The sequence below is a fragment of the Pan paniscus genome, chromosome 14 (assembly GCF_029289425.2).
Source record: "Pan paniscus chromosome 14, NHGRI_mPanPan1-v2.0_pri, whole genome shotgun sequence".
In the NCBI taxonomy this organism is placed as follows: domain Eukaryota; kingdom Metazoa; phylum Chordata; class Mammalia; order Primates; family Hominidae; genus Pan; species Pan paniscus.
In genome coordinates this window covers 109,764,182-109,788,603 of record NC_073263.2, presented here as the reverse complement: position 1 = coordinate 109,788,603, position 24,422 = coordinate 109,764,182, and the positions used below count along the sequence as shown (strand labels likewise).

The 24,422-nt window shown below is 35.8% G+C and overlaps 1 protein-coding gene across 2 annotated transcripts in view; it reads right to left on the bottom strand.

The window, feature by feature from the left end:
• The window catches only part of TNFSF13B (TNF superfamily member 13b), a 41,114-nt gene that overhangs the window by 7,938 nt on the left and 8,754 nt on the right, over nt 1-24,422 (bottom strand). The window contains exon 3 of one of the 2 annotated variants that reach the window (XM_003832080.6): nt 13,621-13,677. The exons of the other annotated variant lie outside the window; for it this stretch is intronic. Within the exon in view, the coding sequence (XP_003832128.1) occupies nt 13,621-13,677 (57 nt within the window). The remainder of the gene's footprint in view (nt 1-13,620; nt 13,678-24,422) is intronic. 2 annotated transcript variants of the gene reach the window in all.

Below are 24,422 nucleotides of genomic sequence, written 5' to 3'. Positions count from 1 at the left end.
TAATATACTTGAGAGATACTAAATTTTCTGAGCTAAAGGGCCATTTATGTTTGGTTCCCTGTCATTTTCCCAGGGCTTAACATCATGACTGACCCACAGTAGACATGCAGCAAATATTTATTAAATTAATGAATTCAAATTTAAACATAATATAATTCAAAATAGCAACGTACTGTAAAAATTAATCACAGGTATTCAATTGTTTTTTTGAAAGCATTTTACTACCAAGTTACTGAAATTCCTGGTAATGAAATACCCTCCATCATAGAGGTAGTATATTCTCTTAAATTTAAGTAAAATACAAATTTCTAAAACCACTTGTTTACATTCTGGCTAGAGATATTTGTTTACCAAAATTTTATAATAATTTAGATTGATTTGTTAGATTTTTTTACATTAAATTTATATGTGTAAAATTAAAGACCCACTTCTTAGTAAATGTCACTGGTGCATTGTCAGCCTAGAAAATAAAACAAATATGTAGTAGGTCTCTATTCTTACTGTCTCTTAACATTTTATTTAGGCATTTTATCATCTCTTTCTGGCAATAATCTTATTAAAGTGATAGAGAACATGTTTACTCATTTTTATATATTGTCTTTATTCCTCCAACATCCACACACACACATATGCACATCCACATACCTACCTGGGCTCTCTACAAACAGGAGGTAAAGACTAAGTTTAACTGCAGACAGCCTAGTGAAAGGTTGAAGAAATACCCCAGTTCAGAGGCTGTTTGTAAATACCAGGAGAGATTTTTATTTTTATTTTTTGACTTCTAATGTTTAACGAAATCTCTGTCAGGATGAGGATTAGCGATAAAATCATCTCTATCAGGCCAACAAAAGAGATAATAGAAGAAGGACTCCTGTGTCCACACAGGACAAGGAATAGAGTCTAGGCAAACAAAAAAAAAAAGTATTTTGGAAAAATTACTAAACAAGTGAACAACTGCAGTCCACATCCATTAACAGAAAACCCTGAGGATGGGAGTAATTTTGATTTCCAGATTTGCTACATTGTAACATCCTAACTGCCTAACTGTTCACTTTTCAAGAAGAAACTTCAAGGCATACAAAGAAAGAGAAAATTATGAACTACTCAGCGGACCAAAAGAATAAAGTCATTATTACAAGATTAATACTCAATAGCGAATCACTTTTCTACCAGTGATCTAACACTTTTCTGCCAGTAATAAACAAGTGGAATTTGAAATTAAAAACATAATGGCATTGAGATGATTACCTCAAAAAATGAAATACTGAGGAATAATCCAACAAAATATGTAAAAGATTTAAAGAACTAAATAAATGGAGAGCTATTCCATGTGTATGAATAGGAAGACTCAATATTGTCAAGATGTCAGTTCTTCCTGTAGATTCAATGCAATGTTTTGTTTGTTTTTTGTTTGTTTGTTTGTTTGTTTGTTTTTCCCAAGTCTTGCTCTGTCGCCCAGGCTGGAGACAGGGGCACCATCTTGGCTTACTGCAACCTCCGCCTCCGGGGTTCGAGTGATTCTCCTGCCTCAGCCTCCCGAGTAGCTGGGACTACAGGCACGTGCCACTACGCCAGGCTAAGTTTTGTATTTTTAGTAGAGAGGGGTTTCACCATATTGGCCAGGCTGGTCTCAAACTCCCGACCTTGTGATCCTGCCTTGGCCTCCCAAAGTGCTGGGATTACAGGCATGAGCCACCGTGCCCAGGTGACTCAATGCAATCTTAATCAAAATCAAAGCAAGTTGAATATCAACAAACTGAGTCTAAAGAATATATAGAGAAGCAAAAGACACAGAAATGCCAACATAATATTAAAGGATAAGAACAAAGTGGGAGAACTAACACTACTCTACTTCAAGACTTACTATAATTGATTTTAATAAGATTTGGAATCTTTTTGTCTTTACCCTCCTTGAAGTTTACTGAACTTTTTAGATATGTAAATTTATGACTTTCTTCAACATTGGAAAGAGTTTGGCCATTATTTCTCCAAATATTCTTTATTCAGATTTTAACTCTCTTCTCCTTCTGTGACTGTCATAATGCATATGTTCATCAGTTTAATGTATCCTGGGGGTCTCTTATAATCTGTTCACTTTTTGTTATTCTTTTTTAACTTCATTTTTAGAGCCATTTTAGATTCACAGAAAAACTGAGAGGAAGGTACAGTGATATCTCATAGACCTCATACTCCCTACAGATCCTCTCCCATTATCAAAATCCCCCACCAGAGTGATACATTTATTACAATTGATAAACCTACACTGATATATCATGGAGGAAACTTAAATTGCTATTACTGAAAAAAATAAGTGAAAATAAAAATGTTACATACTGTGCAATTCCAACTACATGGCACTCTGGAACAAAGTTAAAACTATAGAGACATTTAAAAAATGCCATTTCCAGGGGATAAGCAGTGGAAAGGGAAAGGTAGTTGGAGTGAAGCACAGAGAATTTTTAGGACAGTGAAAATACTCTAATACTACAATGGTGGATACATGCCATTATGCATTTGTGCTAACCTATAGAAAGTAAAACATTAAGGTGAACCCTAATGTAAACTGTGGACTCTGGATGATAATGATATATTAGTGTAGGTTTATCAGTTGTAACAAATGTATCACTCTGGTGGGGGATTTTGATAATGGGGGAGGATATGCATCAGTAGGGAATATGAGGTCTATGAGATATCTCTGTACCTTCCTTTCAATTTTTCTGTGAATCTAAAATGGCTCTAAAAATAAAGTTAAAAGAAAAAAGAAAAAAGAAAAGTGAACAGATTATAAGAGACCCCCAGGATACATTAAGCAGATGAACATATGCATTATGAGAGTTACAGAAGGAGAAGAGAGAGAAAATTTGAAAAAAGAATATTTGGAGAAATAATGGCCAAAGTCTTTCCAACGTTGAAGAAAGTCATGAATGTACACATCTAAGAAAATTCAGTAAACTCCAAGAAGGGTAAACACAAAAGATTCCTACCAAGACTTCTTAAAATCAAGCTATTAAAAGATAATGACAAGGAGGAGATCTTGAAAGCAGAAAGAGAGGCAATTCATCAAATATAAAATATGCTGAATAAGATTAATAGCTGATTTGTCATCAAAAACCATGGAGGCCAGAAGGCAGGGGAATTACATATTTAAAGTACTGAATGAAAAACACTGTCTACCATGTATTCTATATGTGGGAAAATATCCTTAAAATGTGAAGAAAAATTAAGATGTTCTCAAATAAAGAAAAACTGAGAGAGTTCATTGGTAGCAGACTTACCCTGTGAGAAATGCTAAAGGAGATAGAAATAAAAAAAAAAAAGCACTAAGTGAGAACTGAAAGACATATGAAGAAATAAAGAATACAAGTAAAGGTACATACATAGGCAAATATAAAAGCCATTGTAAGTGTATTTTTAGTTTTTAACTTCTCCTTTTGTTTCCTATACTATTTAAAAGGCAAATACATAAAATAATAATTATTAATTTATGTTAAGGGCTTACAATGCATAAGTGTATATTTTGTGACAATAACAACATAAGAGAGAAGCTAAGTTGTTATCAATTCAAACCACATTGTTATAAATTTAGGATGTTTATTGTAATCACCAGAATAACAACTATGATAATGACTTTTAAAAATGCACAAAAAGAAATTAAGAGAAAAACAAAATGGTGCACTTATAAAAGTCTATTAAAAACAAAATAAAGAGGTAATAAAGGAATTGAGGAACAAAACTTATAAAAGAACAAACAGCAACATAAGTAATTCTTTCCTTATCAGTAATCACTTTAAATATAAATGAGCTAAATTTAAATTCGGCAATTAAAATACAGAGATTGGTAAAATAAATTTTTTAAAAGCCTAAACTCATGATCTAATTATATTCTGCCTACCAGAGACTCACTTCAGATTCAAAAACACAAACAGGTTTTTGTGTTTCAAGGTTTCAAGATTAAAGGATGACAAATATGCTTCCTTGCAAATAGCAGCCAAAGATAACAGGGATGGCTAATACTGATATCAGAATAAATACATGTTAAGCCAAAAATTTTTATGAAACAAAGAGAGTATTAAATATTGATAATAGAGTCAATTTATCAAGAATACCTAAAAATTATAAACATCACGCAACAGAACCTCAAGATATAAGCAGATATTGGCTGAACCGAAAGGAGAAATAGACATTTCTATGGTAACAGCTGAAGATTTCAGTATCTCACCTGAAATAATAGCTAGACCATCTAGGTAAGAGATCAATAAGGCAATAGTGAACTTGAACAACACTGTACACTAACTGAACCTAACAGACATATAGAAAACACTCCACCTAAAATCAGCAGAATACATATTTTCAAATGCACATGAACAGTGACCAAGATAGACCATGTTATGCAACAAAATAATTCTCATTAAATTTTAAAATATTTGAATTCCACAAATATCTTGTATTTTAAAAAGATATGTTTTTCATCCTTTGACCTTGAAACCTGTTTATGTTTTTCAATCTGAAATGGCTCTCTATTAAGCATTCATTTTAGCTACCTTCAATAACATAAGGAAAATTGGAACTCACAAATAAGTGAAAATTGAACAAATTCTTAAATAACAAATTGATCTATGAATAAATCCTAGAAGAAAATAGAAAATACTTCGAGATGATTGAAAATAAAAACACAGCATAGCAATATTCACAGGAAGCAGTGAAAGTAGCACTCAGAAAGAAATGTACAACTGTAAACGCCTATGTTAAAAAAGATCTCAACATAATATCCTAAGTTCAGCTTAAGGAAATAGAAATAGAAGAAGAAACTAAGCCCAAAATTGACAGAAGGAAGAAAATAATAAAGATCAGATAATATAATAAAGAAGGTAATAATAAAGAAGGTAGATGGAATAAAGAGTACAAAAAGGGCTGGGTGTGGTGGCTCACACCTGCAATCCCAGCACTTTGAGAGGCCAAGGCGGGTGAATCATTTGAGGTAAGGAGTTGGAGACAGGTCTGACCAACATGGTGAAATCCAGTCTCTACTAAAAATAAAATAAATAAATAAATAAATAAAAATAGCTAGGCTTGGTGGCACATGCCTGTAGTCCCAGCTACTTGGGAGGCTGAGGCAGGAGAATCGCCTGAACCTGGGAGGCAAAGGTTGCAGTGAGCCGAGATCGCACCATTGCACTCCAGGCTGGGTGACAGAGACTCCATCTCAAAAAAAAAAAAAAAAAAAAAAAAGAACAGAAAAAGACGAAACAATAACACTGAAAACTGGTTTTTTGAAAAATATGAACAAAAATGACAATCATTGAGCTACATTGACCAATAAAAGAGAAAATACTTCAATTAATAAAATCATTAAAGAAAATGGAGGTATTATTAATGGCCCATTGGAAATAAAATGTTTATACCTTTTTATTATTTATAATAATTGTACTCCAACATATTAGATAATGTAGACAAATGGGACAAATTCCTAGAAACACACAAACAACCAAAACTGACTCAAAAATAAATAAAAAACCTAAACAGACCTATGACCAGTATAGAGTTTGAAGTAATTCAAGTCTTCCCTCAAAATTCATAACTAGATGATTTTACTGGTGAATTTTACCAGACATTTAAAGAAAAATTAACATCAATCTTCTCAAACTCTTCCAAAAAACAGTAAAAGAGAAGGGAACCATTCCTAACTTGTTCTGTATGTCTAGAGTTACACTGATACCAATGCCACACAAAGACACCACAAAAAACTACAGGCCAGAATCAACCATGAATATAAACGTAATAATCCTCAAGATTATCCTAACATCAGAAACAAGACTATGCCTGCATTTACCACTGCTATTCAACATATGCTGGAAATTAAAAAAAAAAATCCAAATGCAAGGAGAGTAGTAAAACGATCTCTATTTGCAGATATCATAATTCTATATACAGAAAATTTCCAGCCAGGCATGGTGGCTCACACCTGTAATACTAACACTTTGGGAGGCTGAGGCAGGAAGATCTCTTGAGGTCAGAAGTTCGAGAACAGTCTGGTCAACATGGTGAAACCCTGTTTCTACTGAAAATACAAAAATTAGCTGGGTGTGGTGGCAGGCGCCTGTAATCCCAGCTACTCGGGAGGCTGAGGTGGGAGAATCACTTGAACCCAGGAGGCAGATGTTGCTGTGAGTTAAGATCATGCCATTACACTCCAGCCTGGGCAACAGAGTGAAACTCCATCTCAAAAAAAAAAAAAAAAAAAAAATTCCATGAATTTACAAAAAAATCTACTAAAACTAATCAATGAATTCAGTTAAGTTGCAGGGTACAAGATCAACACTCAAAAATCTGTTGTGTTTCAATATACCAGGAATGAATAATCTAAAAATGAAATTTTAAAAAAGAATCCCATTTACAGTAGCATCCGTTATGGATTGAATATTTCTGTCACCCAAAATTGATATGTTGAAATTCTAACTTCCAATGTGATGGTATTAGGGGGTGGTGCCTTTGGGAAATAACTAGGCTGTGGTAGCACAGCCTTCATGATGGGTTAATGTCCTTATAAGAAAAGACACAAGAACTTGCTTTTGTCTCTGTTCTCAGCCATGTGAAAACACAATGAAAAGACCACCATTCAGAAACCAAATCTGTTGGCACCTTAATCTTGAATTTTCCAGCCTCCAGAAGTGTGAGAAATACATTTTTATTGTTTAAGCCACTCAGTCTAGTGTAATATGTTATAGCAAACTGAACTGACTAAACAGCATTCAAAAGAACATAACACCTAGAAGTAAATTTACCCAAGGACATAAAACACTTTAACACTGAACACTACAAAATATTGCTATAAGAAATGATAGGACATATAAATAAAAGAGAAGATATCTTGTGTTCATGGATTGATAGATTTAGTTTAAGATGGCAGCAATACTCAGTATTATGTACAGATTCAGTCTAATCCATATACAAATTTCAGTGACCTTTTGTTCTCCAAAATGAAAAAGCCAGCCTTACAATTCATTTGTTATTGCAAAAGAGTATCAAATAGCCAAAACAATCTTAAAAATAAATAACAAGATTGAAGGATTCACTATCCTAAATTTCAAAATTTACTATAACATAACAGTAATCCAAATAGTATAGTGGTCCAGCATAAGGCGAGGTGTATAAAGAAACAAAATAAATTTGAGAGTACAGAAATAAACCCATACATCTATGTACAACTGATTTTTAACAAGTGTGCCAAGACCGTTCAATGTGGAAGAAATCATCTTCTTCAACAAATGATGTTGGGACAACTAGATATCCTCATGCTAAAAGATGATTTTGGACCTCTGCTTCACACCATATACAAAAATGAATTAAAATAGATTAATTACCTAAATATAAGACATAAAACTACAAGACTCTTAGAAGAAAACATATGGGTGAATCATGATGTTGAATTTGGCAATGAGTTCTTCAATGATGACACTAAAATCACAAGAAACAAAAAAAAAGATAAATTTTACTTCATTTATCTGATGTACAACACTCTTGTGCCTCAAATGACATTCTCAAGAAAGTAAAAAGATAATCCACAAAAGAGGAGAAAATACTTGCAAATCAGATATTTGATAAGGGTCTTGTATCCATAATATATAAGGAAGTTTTACAACTCAACAATAAACAAAAGACAAACAACCCAATTAAAAAACATGGACAAGGTACTTGAATAGACATTTTTCCAAAGAAGACACCAAAAAGGACATGAAAAGATGCTCAACATCATCAGTCATAAGGAAAATGCAAATAAATAACAGAGATATGGCTTCACACCCAGTAGGAAGGCAATACTAATAAAAACATTGAAAATGAGATGTGTCAGTGAGGATGTGGAAAAATTAGAACACTCGTACATTGCTGGGGGGAATGCAAAATGTTGCAGCACTGTAGGGAACAGGCTGACATTTTCTCAGCAATTCTACTCATCGATTCATCGATGTATACTCCAAATAATTGAAAAGAGGTGCTCAGGAAGTACTTTATGCAAATGTTCACAGGATCACTACTCACAATAGCCAAAAGGTAGAAACAAACCAAATGCCCATTAATGAAATTATGGCTTACTTATAATAGAATGATATACATTCATACAGAGGCATGAAGTATGAATACATGCTCGAATGTGGGTGAACCTCAAAACATTATGCTAAGTGAAAGAAGCCAGGCACTAAAAGTCACATATTGTGTGACTGCCTTTATATAAACCATCTAAAATAGGTGAATCCACAGAGACATAAAGCAGATTGCTGGTACAGGGGCATGGGGAGACAGAGAAATGGTAACTGATTGCTTAATGGATACAGGATTTTCTCTGGGGCTGAAGAAAATATTTTGGAGCTAGAGAGAGTTGGTGGTTGTAAAATATTGTGAATACTACATTACAATGAATTGTGCATTTAATTTTATGTTATATGAATTTAATTTCAATAAAAAGATATAACTGAAAAGGTAGCTACCCCTAGTATTTAGCATTTAGAAGTCTACGCTAACAGAAAAAGCAAAGCAAATAGCCTACATAGTAAGCAACCTCTTTAAAACTATAAAATAGAAACTCTTTTGTTAACATGAAAAACAATACACAGTATAGCACATTATGATGAATAAAGCCAAATACATTTCTGAAATAAGTAAATGTAAATTGATTTATATCACCCAATAAATGAAAATTATTTTAAGATGATATCAAAAAACAAAGAGCAACTCTGTTTTGCATACATGAGAAACACAGAAAAATTATTTCAGAGAAGTTAAAAAAAGAGCAACTCTGTTTTGCATACATGAGAAACACAGAAAAATTATTTCAGAGAAGTTAAAAGTAAAATTTTGGGCAAAGTCATGCTAGGGAAATGCAATCCAAAAATAAAAGAAAACATTTCAACTTTAATATTGAAAAGATATATCATGGAATTCAAGGCTTTTATACACAAAAAGAACAACCAGCTGGAAAATATAATGAAAGAAAATGTTTCTATTTATCATAGCATTTGAAAAGGTAAAACACCTTGTAATGATATTAATAAGAAATATGCAAGAACTTCTTGAAGAAAATTTCAATACATACTAAAAGAAAAAAAAGGAGACTAAACAAATACAAATATATATCATGTTCTTGGATTTGATCTGTACATCTGTTATCATGAGGGTATTTTTCTTAATTTATAAATATGAGATTCAACAAAAATAGCAGGTATTTTTCTTTTTCTTTTTAACTAAGTAAGCTGATTCTACAGTTCCTATATTTAATAGAAAAAAAAGAAAAATTCTAGAAGTAAAAAGAAAAAATGAGTGAATTAAATTTACCAGAAAATAATACAAAGCCCTAGTAACCAAAATGCCATTTTATTGGGGTGCATAAATAGACATTAAGTCAATATGGTAAAACAGAAAAGTATTTAAAAAGTGAAAAAAACATAGACTAAACATGGAATTTAATAAAAGTTAAAGTTAATGTCTTCAAGCAGTCTGGAAAAGATGGGTGATTAAAAAAAGATTGTGATGCCCTCACGGGGGAAAATTAAGTTGGTTTCATACCTTACATCTTATACCAGGATAAACTGCAAATAGATAAAGTATTTAAAGGTAGAAAATAACTATAAAGGTTTCAGAAGGAACACGAGATCTTTCCTTAATACGTTTAAGTGTAAAAGGTCTTTCTAATCACAACGCAAATCCAGAATCCTTTAAAAAAACTGACAAATTTGACAGAAAAAAAAGTATGCAAAATTAAGACAAATGACAGTATGGGAGGAAATGCTTGCAATTAGTAATATAAAGAATTAATCTGCTTGAGATATAAGGTGCTCACAGAAATCAGTTTAAAAATGACCAAATCCAATGAAAAAATGGAAAAAAATATGAACAGATGGCTCACAGAAAAAAATAAAAATAGACATGAAAAATTGGAAGAATGTAAAGACAGAAATACAAATGGTTCTTAAAACATACAAAAGAATGGCTTGAAAGAAAGCAAATTAAGAGATGCTATTTTTCACCTGATGCTCTTTTGCTGCAAGTGATAGCATAACACTTTACAACCCCTATAGGACCACTTAGCAATAACTGTCAAAATTCAAAATCTGTCCCACACATAGGCTGACATATGAGAAGTTACAGATGCACACAATTATTTTTTGAAACACCTGCATTGCAAAAGATGGACACCAAGAAGTCTATTGGTAGGAGACTGGTTAAATACATTCAATTCATACAATGGAATACTATGCTGCTTTTTTTTAATATGAGGATCTCTGTACACAGGCATCAAAATGTCTGCAATATACATTGTTCAGTAAAGAATGCAGGTTATAATCTCATTTTCAAATCATATGTATTGAAAATATGGTTTTTAAGTGTTTACTATAAGAAAGGAGGGAAGCAGAGCTACATTTGCATTTGTTTGTGTTAACATAGAGGGAGTCTGAAGTCTATGTAGGAAACTGAAAGTGAGGTGAGTGTGGGCAGGAACAGATGGGAAAAGGAGCAATCCACACTCTTCGTGCTTTTTTATTTTTTGCAACGTGTGAATGCATTACCTATTCAAAATCTAGATTAAAATTCAAAAAAACAAATGAACAGAAAAGACATGAGACTACACTCTGATAAACCCCTCTTGTCTTTTTCTCTTTTGGGAAGTTTACCTCTGCCCTCACTGTCTGGACAAAAGTATGGGGCAGAGCAAGTACAGGAACTCAAAATATCAGATGGACGTAGCCCCGCTCCTTTGAATCTCCATGTCTCTGGAATACATAACATGATTTCATCTCGAGACCTGATGTTATGTGTAATACAATAAGATAATATATACAATATGCTAATAATATTTATATATATATTCTTTCCCCAGAAGATAATAATATATTATTATATATAATTATTATAATACATTATATATAATATATAATTACATATAATATGCTAATAATATTAATAATATATTATTATCTTTTCCCAGAAGTCTTCTTATGGACCTGTGCAAGTAAAATGCTTTAGTGAGTACAACTTTTTTTTAACAAAATGCAACCTACCTCTATCTGCCTGCTAAATGCCCATGCACACTCACATTTATATACTGGTCAAGGGTTTGCTGACATCACAAGGGCAACCTGTTCATCCTAAAGGTTGGAGCACTGCAAGCAAGCATCCCAGGTAATCATCCCAGTTCAGCACCCCTGGATCTGTGGCAAGCAGTCACCACTCCAGGAAGATCACAGCATACTCTCCAGTTCACACGCACATTGGAGTATAGCAGCTGCATAATTTGGTGCAATTTATAGCATTTTGGGGGGTGGGGGAGAGATGTGTAAAGTAAACCTTTTCAAAAGAATTTTTTAAAACTGTAACTTTGGCCCTTAAGATCTTCTTCTGGCTTTCTTTTACTTCTTAGGAAACAGTGTGCTGCTTATTAAAAATTGCAAACATGATTTAGGAAAATGTTGAGCAATAAATAATAGATTTACAAGTAGTTTAGTACTTGTGTTGCATTTAGGACAATTAAAGTCACGCAGAAAAAAACACAGATGAAAAGAGCATGCCAGGCAATCATTACCAGTGCCAACTCACATTCATCATCTGTGCTAGTGCTGTTTTGCCCATTCCTCATCGCCTAGCCTAACCTCCAGATACTCCTGAACTCGTAGTTCGTTCACAACACAAAACTTCCTCCTGCCCCCGCCTGCTTTGCTGCCCTCCACAGCATTTCGTCTCATCTACATTTTACTTGTTCATTTGTGGGTTGTTGGGCCTTTCGTTTGTTTTCTCCTCATCAAGAGGTAAGCTCTTTCAAAGTGGAAAACCATGCATACGGACTTGAGATGGTTTGGCTTAGAATCTTCAACTTTACAAAGGTGTGAAAGCCACATACATTCAGGAGAAATCATACTTCATTCCAGTATTCAAAACACAACATGAGCTACTCAATACTTCACTATAAAATGGGCTTCATGTTAGATGATTTTGCCCAATTGTAGACTAATGTAAGTGTTCTGAGCACATTTATGGTAGGCTAGACTAAGCTATGATATTTGGTAAGTTAGATGTCCTAACTGCTTTCTTCAATGTACATTATTTTCAGCTTAGGATGGGTTTATCAGGACATAACTATATTGTAAGCCAAGGAGCATTTGTGCATATTTTAGTCACTGATACACCCAGTAAACATACAGTAATTAAAATATTGTATATTCTTAATTAATAAATGTAAACTAAATGAATCAATGAATGTGTGAGTGAACGAATGGTTCTTTTTTAGTACATTTTTGTTCACTAGTTATCTCATATAAACAAATGCTATTATAGAGCAGCAATTCCCATTTGCTTTCAGAGAGAGGTCGATACATGATAAAGCAGCATAGTCACAAAAATTTGTGAAAAACTGGATGAAACAAAGTTAAACTAATATTTTTTAAAGTAGGACGACTCAGATTCAATAACTTGCTAATGTGCCTTGTGACTCAAAGAAAAATATGTAAGATGCTGTGTTTCCAAACTTATACAACACTGAAACTCCTATTTCAAGGACCATTTCTCTGGATTAATATTCTAGGTGACACATATTGGGAAATGACATTAAAAGTTGTTTCTTTGTGAACCTGGTTTCAGGCCATTATTATGGAAAACACTTACTTGTCTAAAATTAAAACTAAAAAAAGCTTCAAATAACTGAAAAATGTAAAACATTCTACCTCTGTGAGAAAATGGTAAATTATCAAGCAATAATTTGACGTTGGAAATTTATTTTAAAAATACAGTTTTTTAATAATCTGTTCAGTTTTATTTTCCTCTTTCTATGATTTTTACAATTGAATATAACAGGAGAATTCATATTTGTGAAGATGGTCTTGAGTCATTCTTAAAGATAAAATGCTGTCTAAATAATAAAAATGGAATTTGATTTATTATTGGTTTTTATTTTATTGTAGTTTAATTATTTAACATTTCTAAGTATTAGTGCCTCTAAGGTCATTCTCCTTATTAGATTATTACTTTGGTCTTAATTATTATTTATTCCCAAGTCATTTTGAATAAATGTAGGTTTATTATTTTTTACCTGATTATAAGAAGTTTGGAGATGGCTGATTGATTTTAGATGCAATTCACATACAGACTTTAGACTTGAAACTTACAAATATTTGGAGTGGACTGAATTCTAAGTGGAAAAAGCACTGGGGATATTTTATTTGTTTTTATTATACTTTAAGTTTTAGGGTACATGTGCACAACGTGCAGGTTAGTTACATATGTATACATGTACATGTTGGTGTGCTGCACCCATTAACTCATCATTTAACAGTAGGTATATCTCCTAATGCTATCCCTCCCCACTCCCCCCACCCCACAACAGGCCCCAGTGTGTGATGTTCCCCTTCCTGTATCCATGTGTTCTCATTGTTCAGTTCCCACCTATGGGTGAGAACATGCGATAGTTTGCTGAGAATGATGGTTTCCAGCTTCATCCATGTCCCTACAAAGGACATGAACTCATCATTTTTTATGGCTGCATAGTATTCCATAGTGTATATGTGCCACATTTTCTTAATCCAGTCTATCATTGATGGACATTTGGCTTGGTTCCAAGTCTTTGCTATATTTTATTACCTTTTTGTATAGTTGGTGTTTCACTGTCTGCAATCAGTTGCAAGCAGTCTTGAGTGACTAAAAAGCAAAAATTTATCATTTTAGTTACTTGAGTAGAAATAATAAAGAAACTAACTGAGAACACAAAGCTAGAAACCCACTCTTCCAGAAACACTAAATCAATTATACTTTTTACATTGATTGCATGACATTATTCTTAAAGTTACTTTATATTTGCCCATTGATTTATATATATGAAATATATATATGAAATTCATGGCATTTCAGAAAAGCTCTATGTGCTGTTAAAATATAATATCACCCGTACAGTTTAACTTAATTTGCTCTGAGAAATGGCTGAAGAGAAAGCAAGTTTAATCATTTGTTTTGCAAGTCTACCAAATACATGAAACAGTTAACCTTATAATATCATTCTAAACAATCTTTGGTTTTAAAAAATCTAACATTAAATAATGACTTACTACTACAGAAAATACTATTTCTGACACTTCTGAAAGTAAAAAAAAAATGCTAATACGTATTGAACAGATTTAAGTGCAGACAGTGTACCAAGACAGTATATATCACTTCCTTTTACCCTCACAAGAATCCTAAAAATCAGATATTGGAAACTAAGGCTTGGAAAGTGCAAACAGCTTGTTCAGGAATCAGAGACAGAAAGTGATGGGACCAGAATTTCAACCCCACCTGTTTCACTCTGGATCCAAAGTCAAGCTTTTGGTGAAATATATTGGACCAAAGAGAGAAAGAGAGATAGAACATCTTTTACAAATAAAATGGAAGACTTCCATGCGAGTGCATATAGTCAGTAAAGCTTCTTGAAAACATCAATTCACATCACATATTACATGTAGAATATTCCAGTCAATATTTAAGAAACTAAATAACATTGTGTTAAATAAGGAGAAATGCCTTTAGGCAAAAGCAAATTAAGTACACCTGCTGGATCTGTAGCGACGATACAATAAAGCAGTAAATGTCTGTGAAAAATACGAAACATAAATCTAAGCTTGCATGTTTTAGATTAAGAAAATATTAGTGTAGTTTTTTATCTACCAAATATTTTACTCAGAGTTAAAGTAATACTTTATAAAGATGCTTCTCAATGTATACATTTTATGAACTTGACACAGTAGGGAACTTCTACTGTGATTAGTTGGTGATTGTATGGAGATTAGCTGAAAAATTTCTAATACAGTCATACACTGCATAATATTTAGGTCAGTGAGAAACTGCATATCTGATGGTGGTTCCATAGGATTATTTATAATACCAAGTTTTTACTGTACCTTTTCTATGTTTAGATACACAAATACTTACCATTGCATTATTATACAATTGCCTACAATATTCAATACAGTAACATGCTGTACAAGTTGGTAGCCTAGGAGCAATGGTCTGTACTGCAGAGCCTAGTTGTGTAGAAGGCTACACCACCTAGGTTTGGGTAAGTATGCTCTGATGTTTGCACAATGATGAAATTGCCCAGGGATGCAGAATGTATCCCTGAGACTGTATCCCTGTTATTAAGCAACACATGAATGTATTTAAAACTTGAAATAACATAGCAGTAGCTAAATAAGTTTGAGTTTGTATAAATACATACTATTAAAAGATGTGGTCACATAAGAAAATCTGTTAAGAAATTCCCCTTGGTATTTAAAGATGAAAATATATTGTTAAAAACTATAATTCCTTTATAACTATAAAGCTTTTCTAACACATTTTTATGTCAATTTTCAGATATTTTGATAGGAGCAGAGCATTTGGGTCCACTCTGAGGATTCTTTTATTAATCTTATACAAGAAAGGTAGCCATGCCTGTGCCCCAGGAAAAACATGATTCGTTAGTCACTATGGCAGACTCTGTTTTGCTGGAAGTATGGAAAAGCATCCTAACAGGAAGAATGGTAGTGAATGAGGACAGCATGAAAGAAAGGAATAACAAAGCTTCCGGGGCAGCTAAAGCCCCAAGCGTACAGTCTCTATAGTAGTACAGTAGTAGCCACATTCAACCTATTTTAAAAGAGTTTTTATTTTTCCAACGAATCCTTCTTAAGTAATTATCATTCACAAGGCACCCTGACAGGTTTCTGAGTGGCACTAGGGTCAATCAGCGCATACAAAGCTCTCATCTTTCCTCCACACCAAAAACAAGGGAGGATGTTGATGAAAGTCAAAGTCAGATTTTTAAACTTTGCATCTTTCCTTTGTTATACGTATGTTGTAAAGAGTAAATGACACAATGCATGGGAAGCACTTTGCGCTATGCTCAGTGCATAACACCTGCAAAATAAATAAATCTTGACTATTTGTATCAGTAGTGGTGTTAGCATTATTGTTCTTAATAATATCAAGGCAAGTAACTTAGAAAACATCATGGAAGGACACCGTGGAAACATGCCGCCCAACTGCAGCTGATAAAGGCTAAAGAAATACAGAATGTATGACTTCCTATTTCTTTTGTCTTTTTTTATTTTTTATTTATTTTTTTATTTTATTTTATTTATTTATTTTTTTTTTTGAAGTGGAGTCTTGCTCTGTCGCCCAGGCTGGACTGCAGTGGCGCGATCTCGGCTCACTGCAAGCTCCGCCTCCCGGGTTCACGCCATTCTCCTGCCTCAGCCTCCCGAGTAGCTGGGACTACAGGTGCCCGCCACCATGCCTGGCTAATTCTTTGTATTTTTAGTAGAGACGGGCTTTCATCGTGTTAGCCAGGATGGTCTCGATCTCCTGACCTCGTGATCCGCCCGCCTCGCCTCCCAAAGGGCTGGGATTACAGACGCGAGCCACCGCGCCCGGCCATGACTTCCTATTTCAAGTCACCCTTTCTCTGTTTCCCAAAAACTTCAGTAGGAGACGGCTATGGTCTGAATGTCTGTGTTGCCCCCAAATTCCTATGTTGAAACCTAACTGCTGAGGTGATGCTATTAGGAAGGCTTTGGGGAGGTGATTATGCCATGAGGGCAGAGCACTCATGAATGGAATTAGTATCCTTATAAAAGAGATCCCAGAGGGCTAGCTTGCCCTATTTTCCCCACGTGAGAACCCAGTGAGGAGGCATCATCTACAAGCCAGGAAGCAAGTCCTCATCAGATACCGAAATCTTTAGGCATCTTGGTCTTGGACTTCCGGCCCCCTGAACTGGGAGAAATAAGTCTCTGTTGTTTACAAGCCACTCAGCCTATGGTATTTTGTTATAACAGCCTTGAATGAACTAAGGCAGATTTAGATGTTCTATGTAGTCAGAGAGAAGTTTACCTAATAAGTAATGACTTGACACCATGAATATGTCTCCATTTTAGTCTCCACAGCCCAATTAAAACTTAGTCACAACCTGCACATTGAAAAACAGTGGTCTATTCTCTCATGTAGTAGCAGAAATCTAACATTTAGCAGAAAATATGCTTTAAAGAGAAAAGTTTCTTTCAAGAACTGTTCTTCAGAAGAGAAAATAAGATATAAAATTGACGTTTCAATAATGAGGTTTAAATTACAGCCACTGAAGTTGTGTAAGTATGCTCTGATGTTTGCACAATGGTGAAATTGCCTAGGGATGCAGAATGTATGCAGAATGAACAATTGTCCTTGTTCCAGACAAAGTTACTCGGCTTTTCCAAGGCAATTCGCTTTAGGAAATTTGATAGCTATTATCGAATTTCAACTATTTCAGCTATTTCAACTTATCTCCTAGTCAGCCTTTTAAGACTTTCTTTCTCATTCAACATAGATCTGGTCTTAGGCTGGAGATTAGTGCTCAGCTAAAGATTTGCCTCACAAAGAGAGGAGCAAAAATGGCAATATTATTTTTAATATCTTCCAGTAACACAGATATCTAACCACAAGAGTTTTGCAAATGCGTAGTTTAATATAAGAAACACAATTTGATAGTAATTATCATATTAATTGATTATTGTTTGGTTCTCAAATGCCTTTCACACATCTCTCCCTCTACTACAATTGAAAGGAATTACACAAGAGGTTAAGAATGGTTTTTTTATGTTTGTTATTGTTTTTTCTTTTAACTAAGCAAGGCAATAATATACATTAAAACCTTTCTGAGCCTATGGAGACACATTTCTGAATATACATTTCTGGGGATTATGATGTAATAATGTGTAAAATACATAATCTTATAAAATGCCGTTTTACAGCATAAGAGAATTTACTCATCATAATAAACTTCACATAAAACATTTCTAAAAACAAAATATTACAATGATCACAAAATGTTTACAAAATAAAATTACCAAAATAAGAATTTAAGGACAAAAATAATTTGCTATTGATCAATATTTAACACAATAAAATTCAATACTTCACAATTAGAGTGTAATTTAAATACTAACCATATGGGAAACATTTTTACAGTTTGAAAGGCCACCTTTCGAAGTATAATGTCTAAATACCATTTAATCAGAAAAAGTGATTTGAAAGTTTAGAGAATTGGTAATATCTGTTATACTATTTTCTGTACTGGAACTGAATCCATTAAAACTTGAAACTGGTTTATTATTCATTATTTCAACAAAGCTAAATGTAATATGAACTACCATAAATAATGCAATTACTGCAGATTATATGTGTCTCCCATGAAAAACATTACACACAGAGCATTCCCATTACGATTATCCCATCCATATCACCTGCACCCACAGATTCTTCATAGTGCTTCTCACTCATCTCATTCAAGAAGCCTCCTCCAGATGAGATGTACGTCCTGCATCTTCCCTTATCTCTTTGTGTGTTTTTTTTCCTGTCATCTTATTTATTGCACCATATGTTTTTAAAGAAGGAGGATCTTGGACGGCAATGCCTCACTTTCATTTCTGCAAAACTTATCATTTGGTAAACGTAAGTTGTGACAAATGTAGCTGTTTAATTTTTCTTGAACTAGCTTTGAATAAATAATCAGTGGCAGAAAAATGTTAACTAGAAAAAAAAAACACTTAAAGATCTCAATATTGACCTAATATTTGACAAAGACTTATGAAGAAAATGGGGAAAGCATGGTATTGAATTAACATTTTCACTGAAATTAAAATATGTCAATTTAGAGGAGGGAAGCTAGTTTATAAGGTGTTATTTGACCAACAATAAGCAGTTTGCTTTGGTTGCTTACTTTAAAAAGTAATAAAAGTTGAGAACTTTGAATTTTGAGAAAACTAGATTGAGAAGTACATATTGGCCTACTAGAAATTCTTATAAGTAGAGTTCTCAATCTTGGGAGGGGTCTGCCTGACAGACCTTGTACTTGAGGAAAATCATGTTCCTGTCTGTGTGTGAAGCGAGCTCCTGTAAAGGGAGTGTGGCAGCAAAGGTCTCAGTGATCTACTGGGAGAAGACATAGGGTGAGGATGGTTTGGTCTCAAATGCAGTTATGTAAATGCAGCATCTAAGATACATTGTGAAGAAAAATTGAAGTGACCAATAGTTTTTAATTTTGGAGAATTCAGAAAGATAATAGCACTATAGTGTTCCTGAGAAAGTAAGAAAGGGGTGCTGGGTGCTTTTTGGAAGCGGGTGTTGGAAACGAGTTGATAGAATAGAAAAAACCACAGCTGATGGAATGATGACAAATACTTCAAATGATAATTTTCTTTTCTTTCTTTTTCTTTTTTTTTGAGACAGACTTCTACTCTTGTTGCCCAGGCTGGAGTGCAATGGCACAATCTTGGCTCATTGCAAACTCCGCCTCCCAGGTTCACATGATTCTCCCAGCCTTCTGAGTAGCTGGGATTACAGGCATGCGCCACCACACCTGGCTAATTTTGTATTTTTAGTAGAGACAGGGTTTCTCTGTGTTGGTCAGGCTGGTCTCAAACTCCTGACCTCAGGTGATCCACCTACCTCAGCCTCCTGAAGTGCTGGCATTAGAGGTGTGAGCTACCTCTAATTACCTCTAATACCTCTAATACCTCTAATACCTCTAAATACCTCAGCATTAGAGGCCGAGGTACCACGCCCGGCCTCAAATGATAATTTTCTGTAACTTGCGTGTGTGTGTGTTTGTATAGACAGAATCTTAAGCACTAATTGATCATTGTCACATATCCACTCATATTTTAACTATGTTTTTGCTTAAAGCAATATAGGAGATGTAAAATTGCAAGCCTTTTCTATTGCCTCATAGGCACTAAGAGTAAAAAAAAAAAAAAAGCATTATCATCACTTAATGTTGCTTCAGTTTACTATTCATCTAATATTTTAATTTTAAATTGATAATTTTATACTTGAATCATCATCTGTGTTTCTCCATGACTTCACTGAATTATGTTAGAATATTTCAATTTATTAACAATATATTCTCGGAACGCACTGAATATCAGGAGCTTGCCAGTGAAGAACAGTAGCTTCACGATATCACATGTAAACAAACCTGATGTCAAGGAAGATAAAGCCAAAAATAGAAAAACAGTTGAATGTATGAAGTTACTAATGAATTCCCCAATCAGCAATTAAATCTTCACTTTCCCCTTGGACCTTTCCATTTGGATGCCTTAGTGATACTCCAGATTCAACATGTCTCAAATATAATGCTTTATCTTTCTCATGCATACTTATTTTCTCTCTGAGTGGATATATAACTATCCTCTGAGTTGCCCAAGCTACAAACTTTATAAACATTCCTGATTTCTTCCTTCTCAATCTTGGAGTTCAACTAATAATCAAGTTCGAATGGTTTAAATTTTTAACTTGTTTTCAATTTAGATTCCATCTCTCATCCATTTCATTTTAACAAATTTACTAAGGACTTAATTTATGTCAGGTGATGTGCTAAGAACAGCAAAAAAAAAAAAAAAAAAAAAAAGCAGACGCCATCCCTGCCCCCAGGGAGTTTACAATCCAGTGGAAGAAATGGGTATTACTCAACATCACACGGACAGAATTAAAGTTTCAACTTTAATTCTTGGTGCCCGGGCCGGGCATTTGATCCAATCAGGAAGGCTTCTCTGGGAGGTGACACTTCAACTAAAATCAGAAAAAAAGAGGAGCAATAGGAGCATCACAGACAAAATTAACAGCTCATGAATCTATGCAGAGGGTGATGTTGGGAGGGACAGAGAGAGAGGAAGGAAGCTGAGGAGCATAGCAGCCTAAATTCGGCTCCCTACCTCACCATTCTTGACAATTCCATTAGCCTACCAAGTTGTGTCTCTTTTTCACAATTCCTAGCCCATCATTTGCATTTCCTCCTGAATTATCTTTCTAAGTGCAAATTTGTTCTTCTCATTCTAATGCTTACAATTCACTCACTGCATCTCCCTGGAATACAAAACAGTTCCTCCATGCCCCGGCCCAGCCAACATTCACAGTCTCATGCGTGTCACCCACCCAAACCCAGTTGTACTTAAACACACCTCAGAATGAGAGGTCATCTTCCATGCTTCCATGACTGTATGTCTGCTGTTCCCTCCTACTAAATATACTTTACCTTCTATCCAGTGGAACTCCATTCATCCTTCAGTACTGAAATCAAATACAAACTTTTTCTACAATCCTTCTAGCAAAATATTTGATCCCACTATACTTTGCATATCATCTATTGAAATACATGTTACTATACACGCAATTGTTTCTGTAACTCTTTTTCTCCCTAGATTGTGAATCACTTGATATTAAGGACAACCATTCACAAATTTTCAGTGTCTGATTTACAGCAGACTTAAAAAAAATCCGTGAAATAATATATGAAACAATTTACATAAAAAATAGCACTCAACTTTTCCAAACAATTCTTAAAAACCAGTCACTAAATCCAGCTTTATGAAATGTGTTAAATCAAGTCATTGCTTGAGGGAAAAGGGGTTCCATAAAACAAAACAATTTCCATGAATTGTGGACTCTCTCATAATAGGCTTTGAACCCTCAGTTATATAGGAAACATTTTCCTCAAGAGAAAACCTTAATAATACATTTTTGAATCTCTATCCACAGAAGTGTAGCACTCTATAATATTTTTAAAGTAAGTAGTTGTGCACCGTTTTCCTAAAATGTCTTATTTTGTAATTTCCAGAGGCTCCAGTGGGGCAGATAGAAGAGAAAAAGGCCTGAAAGTGAGACTTCAGAGCTGCTGTCAGGAGCTGCCACAGCGCAGTTATTCCCTTTTCTCTTACCCTTCCCTGTCTCAAATAACCTGATCAGGAGGAGGAGGAGGAGGAAGAGAAGGGGAGGAGGAGGAAGAGGAGGAGGAAAGGAGGAGAGGAGGAGAGGAGGAGAGGAGGAGGAGAAAGAGAAGTGGAGGAGGAGGAAAGGGAGGAGGAGGAAGAGAAGGGGAGGAGGAGAGGAGGGGAGGAGGAGAGGAGGGGAGGAGGAGGAGGAAGAGAAGGGGAGGAGGAGGAAGCAGAGGAGGAGAGGAGGGGAGGAGGAGGAGAAAGAGAAGCAGAGGAGGAGGGAGGGGAGGAGGAGGAAGAGAAGGGGAGGAGGAGGAAGAGAAAGGGAGGAGGAAGGGGAGGAGGAATAAGAGGAGAAGCAGAGGAGGGGAGGAGTAGGAAGAGAAGGGGAAGAGGAGAAGAGAAGGGGAGGAGGAGGAAGAGAAGGGGAAGAGGAGAAGAGAAGGGGAGGAGGAGGAAGAGAAGGGGAGGAGGAGGAAGGGGAGGAGGAGAGGAGGAAGAGAAGGAGGAGGAAGAGGAGCAGGAGAAGGAAGAGGAGGAGGAGAAGGAAGAGGAGGAGGAGAGGAGGGGAGGAGGAGGAGAAAGAGAAGTGGAGGAGGAGAAAGGGGAGGAGGAGGAAGGCGAGGAGGAGGAAGGGGAGGAGGAGGAAGAGAAGGGGAGGAGGAGGAAGAGGAGGAGGAGAGGAGGGGAGGAGGAGGAGAAAGAGAAGCGGAGGAGGAGGAAGGGGAGGAGGAGGAAGGGGAGGAGGAGGAAGAGAAGGGGAGGAGGAGGAAGAGAAGGGGAGGAGGAGGAAGAGAAGGGGAGGAGGAGGAAGAGAAGGGGAGGAGGAGGAAGGGGAGGAGGAGAGGAGGAAGGCGAGGAGGAGAGGAGGAGGAGGAGGAGGAAGAGGAGGAGGAGAAAGAAGAGGAGGAGGAGGCAGATAAGGGGAGGAGGAGGAAGAGAAGGGGAGGAGGAGGAAGAGGAGGAGAAGGAAGAGAAGGAGGAGAAGGAAGAGGAGGAGGAGGAAGAGAAGGGGAGGAGGAGGGAGAGGAGGGGAGGAGGAGGGAGAGGAGAAGGAGGAGGGAGAGAAGTGGAGGAGGAGGAAGAAGAGAAGGGGAGGAGGAGGAAGAGGAGGAGGAAAGGAGGGGAGAGGAGGAAGAGGAGGAGGAAGAGGAGGAGCAGAGCAGAGGAGGAGGAGAGGAGGGGAGGAGGAGGAAGAGGAGGAAGAGGAAAAGGGGAGGAGGAGGAAGAAGAAGAGGACAGGAGCAGAGGAGGAGGAGAGGAGGGGGTAGGAAGAAAGCTTGCATTTGCAAAAACACTTCAACGGATCAGCACTTGCAAAAATTTACAAATTTAGAAGAGGAAAGGGATAATATAAAGAGGTTTGTATGGGATAAGCCTCTATGCCTACTAAAACAAGGCCTTTTCTTGAATTATTTCTGTTTCCTATTTCTACCTTGTCCTCATAACCTCAGTTATTCTGTCCTCTTACCCAAGTCTGCTCCATCTTCAAACCCACTTCAGCTTTCTTGGCCACTGTCTAGATAATCTCGCAGTCTGTGATCTCTACCACTAACAACATTCTCTGATTCCTTAACTTGATGTCTCTCTCACTGGCAATAATCGTAATACCCTGGGCCTTGTCAGACCCAATATTTTTTCTCAAATCTGGTGGCACACTTGAAAATTCAGCATGTACAGCTATTATCATTGAAAAAAATCAGAATTTATAATCAATAGATAATGAATTCAAACCTTACCTCTCCTATCAATTAATTGTCAAACCATGAGTTTGACACTTAATTCTGAAGCATTTTAAATCTGTATAATGATGTCAGAGGCAGGTGAACCAGAGAAACTCTATCTTGGATAGGAGCTGGGTAAAATAACTGAGACCTACTGGGCTGTATTCCCAGATGGTTAAGGCATTCTAAGTCACAGGATGGGATAGGAGATCAGCACAAAATACAGGTCACAAAGGCGTTGCTGACAAAACAGACTGCAGTAAAGAAGCCAGCCAAAACCCACCAAAACCAAGATGGCGAGGAGTGACCTCTGGTGGTTCTCACTGCTACACTCCCGCCAGCGTCATGATGCCATGGCAATGTCAGGAAGTTACACTATATGGTCTAAAAAGGGGAGGCATGAATGATCCACCCCTTGTTTAGCATATCATCAAGAAATAGCCATAAAAATGGGCAACTAGCAGCCCTGAGGGCTGCTCTGTCTATGGTTTCCGCATTCTTTTACTCCTTTACTTCCCTAATAAACTTGCGTTCACTTTACCCTGTGGATTCGCCCCGAATTTTTTCTGGCGTCAGATCCAAGAACCCTCTCCGGGGGTCTGGATCGGGACTCCTTTCCTGTAACATTTCTCTGGCGACCACAGAAGGGAATATAGTACAGAAACCCCCGACCCAAAGGTTAACTTTAGGTAAGTGTTGGGTCCTGTAACAATGGGAATAGCAATATCCATTTCATACTGCTGCGAAAATAGATTGAAGTCATCATTTAGATGTGTTTTATGAATTGTAAATAACTTATCTGTTTTATTGTTCTTTTAAATTTTGCATCAATTTGGCTTAAGTTCTCCAACTATTAAATAATTAGCTTGCTGAGAGAGGCAATTGATTCTCTGGGTTTCAGCTTTCTCATCTAAAATGAAAACAATAATGCCCAACTAACAGAGTTGCTGAGAAAGTAAATGAT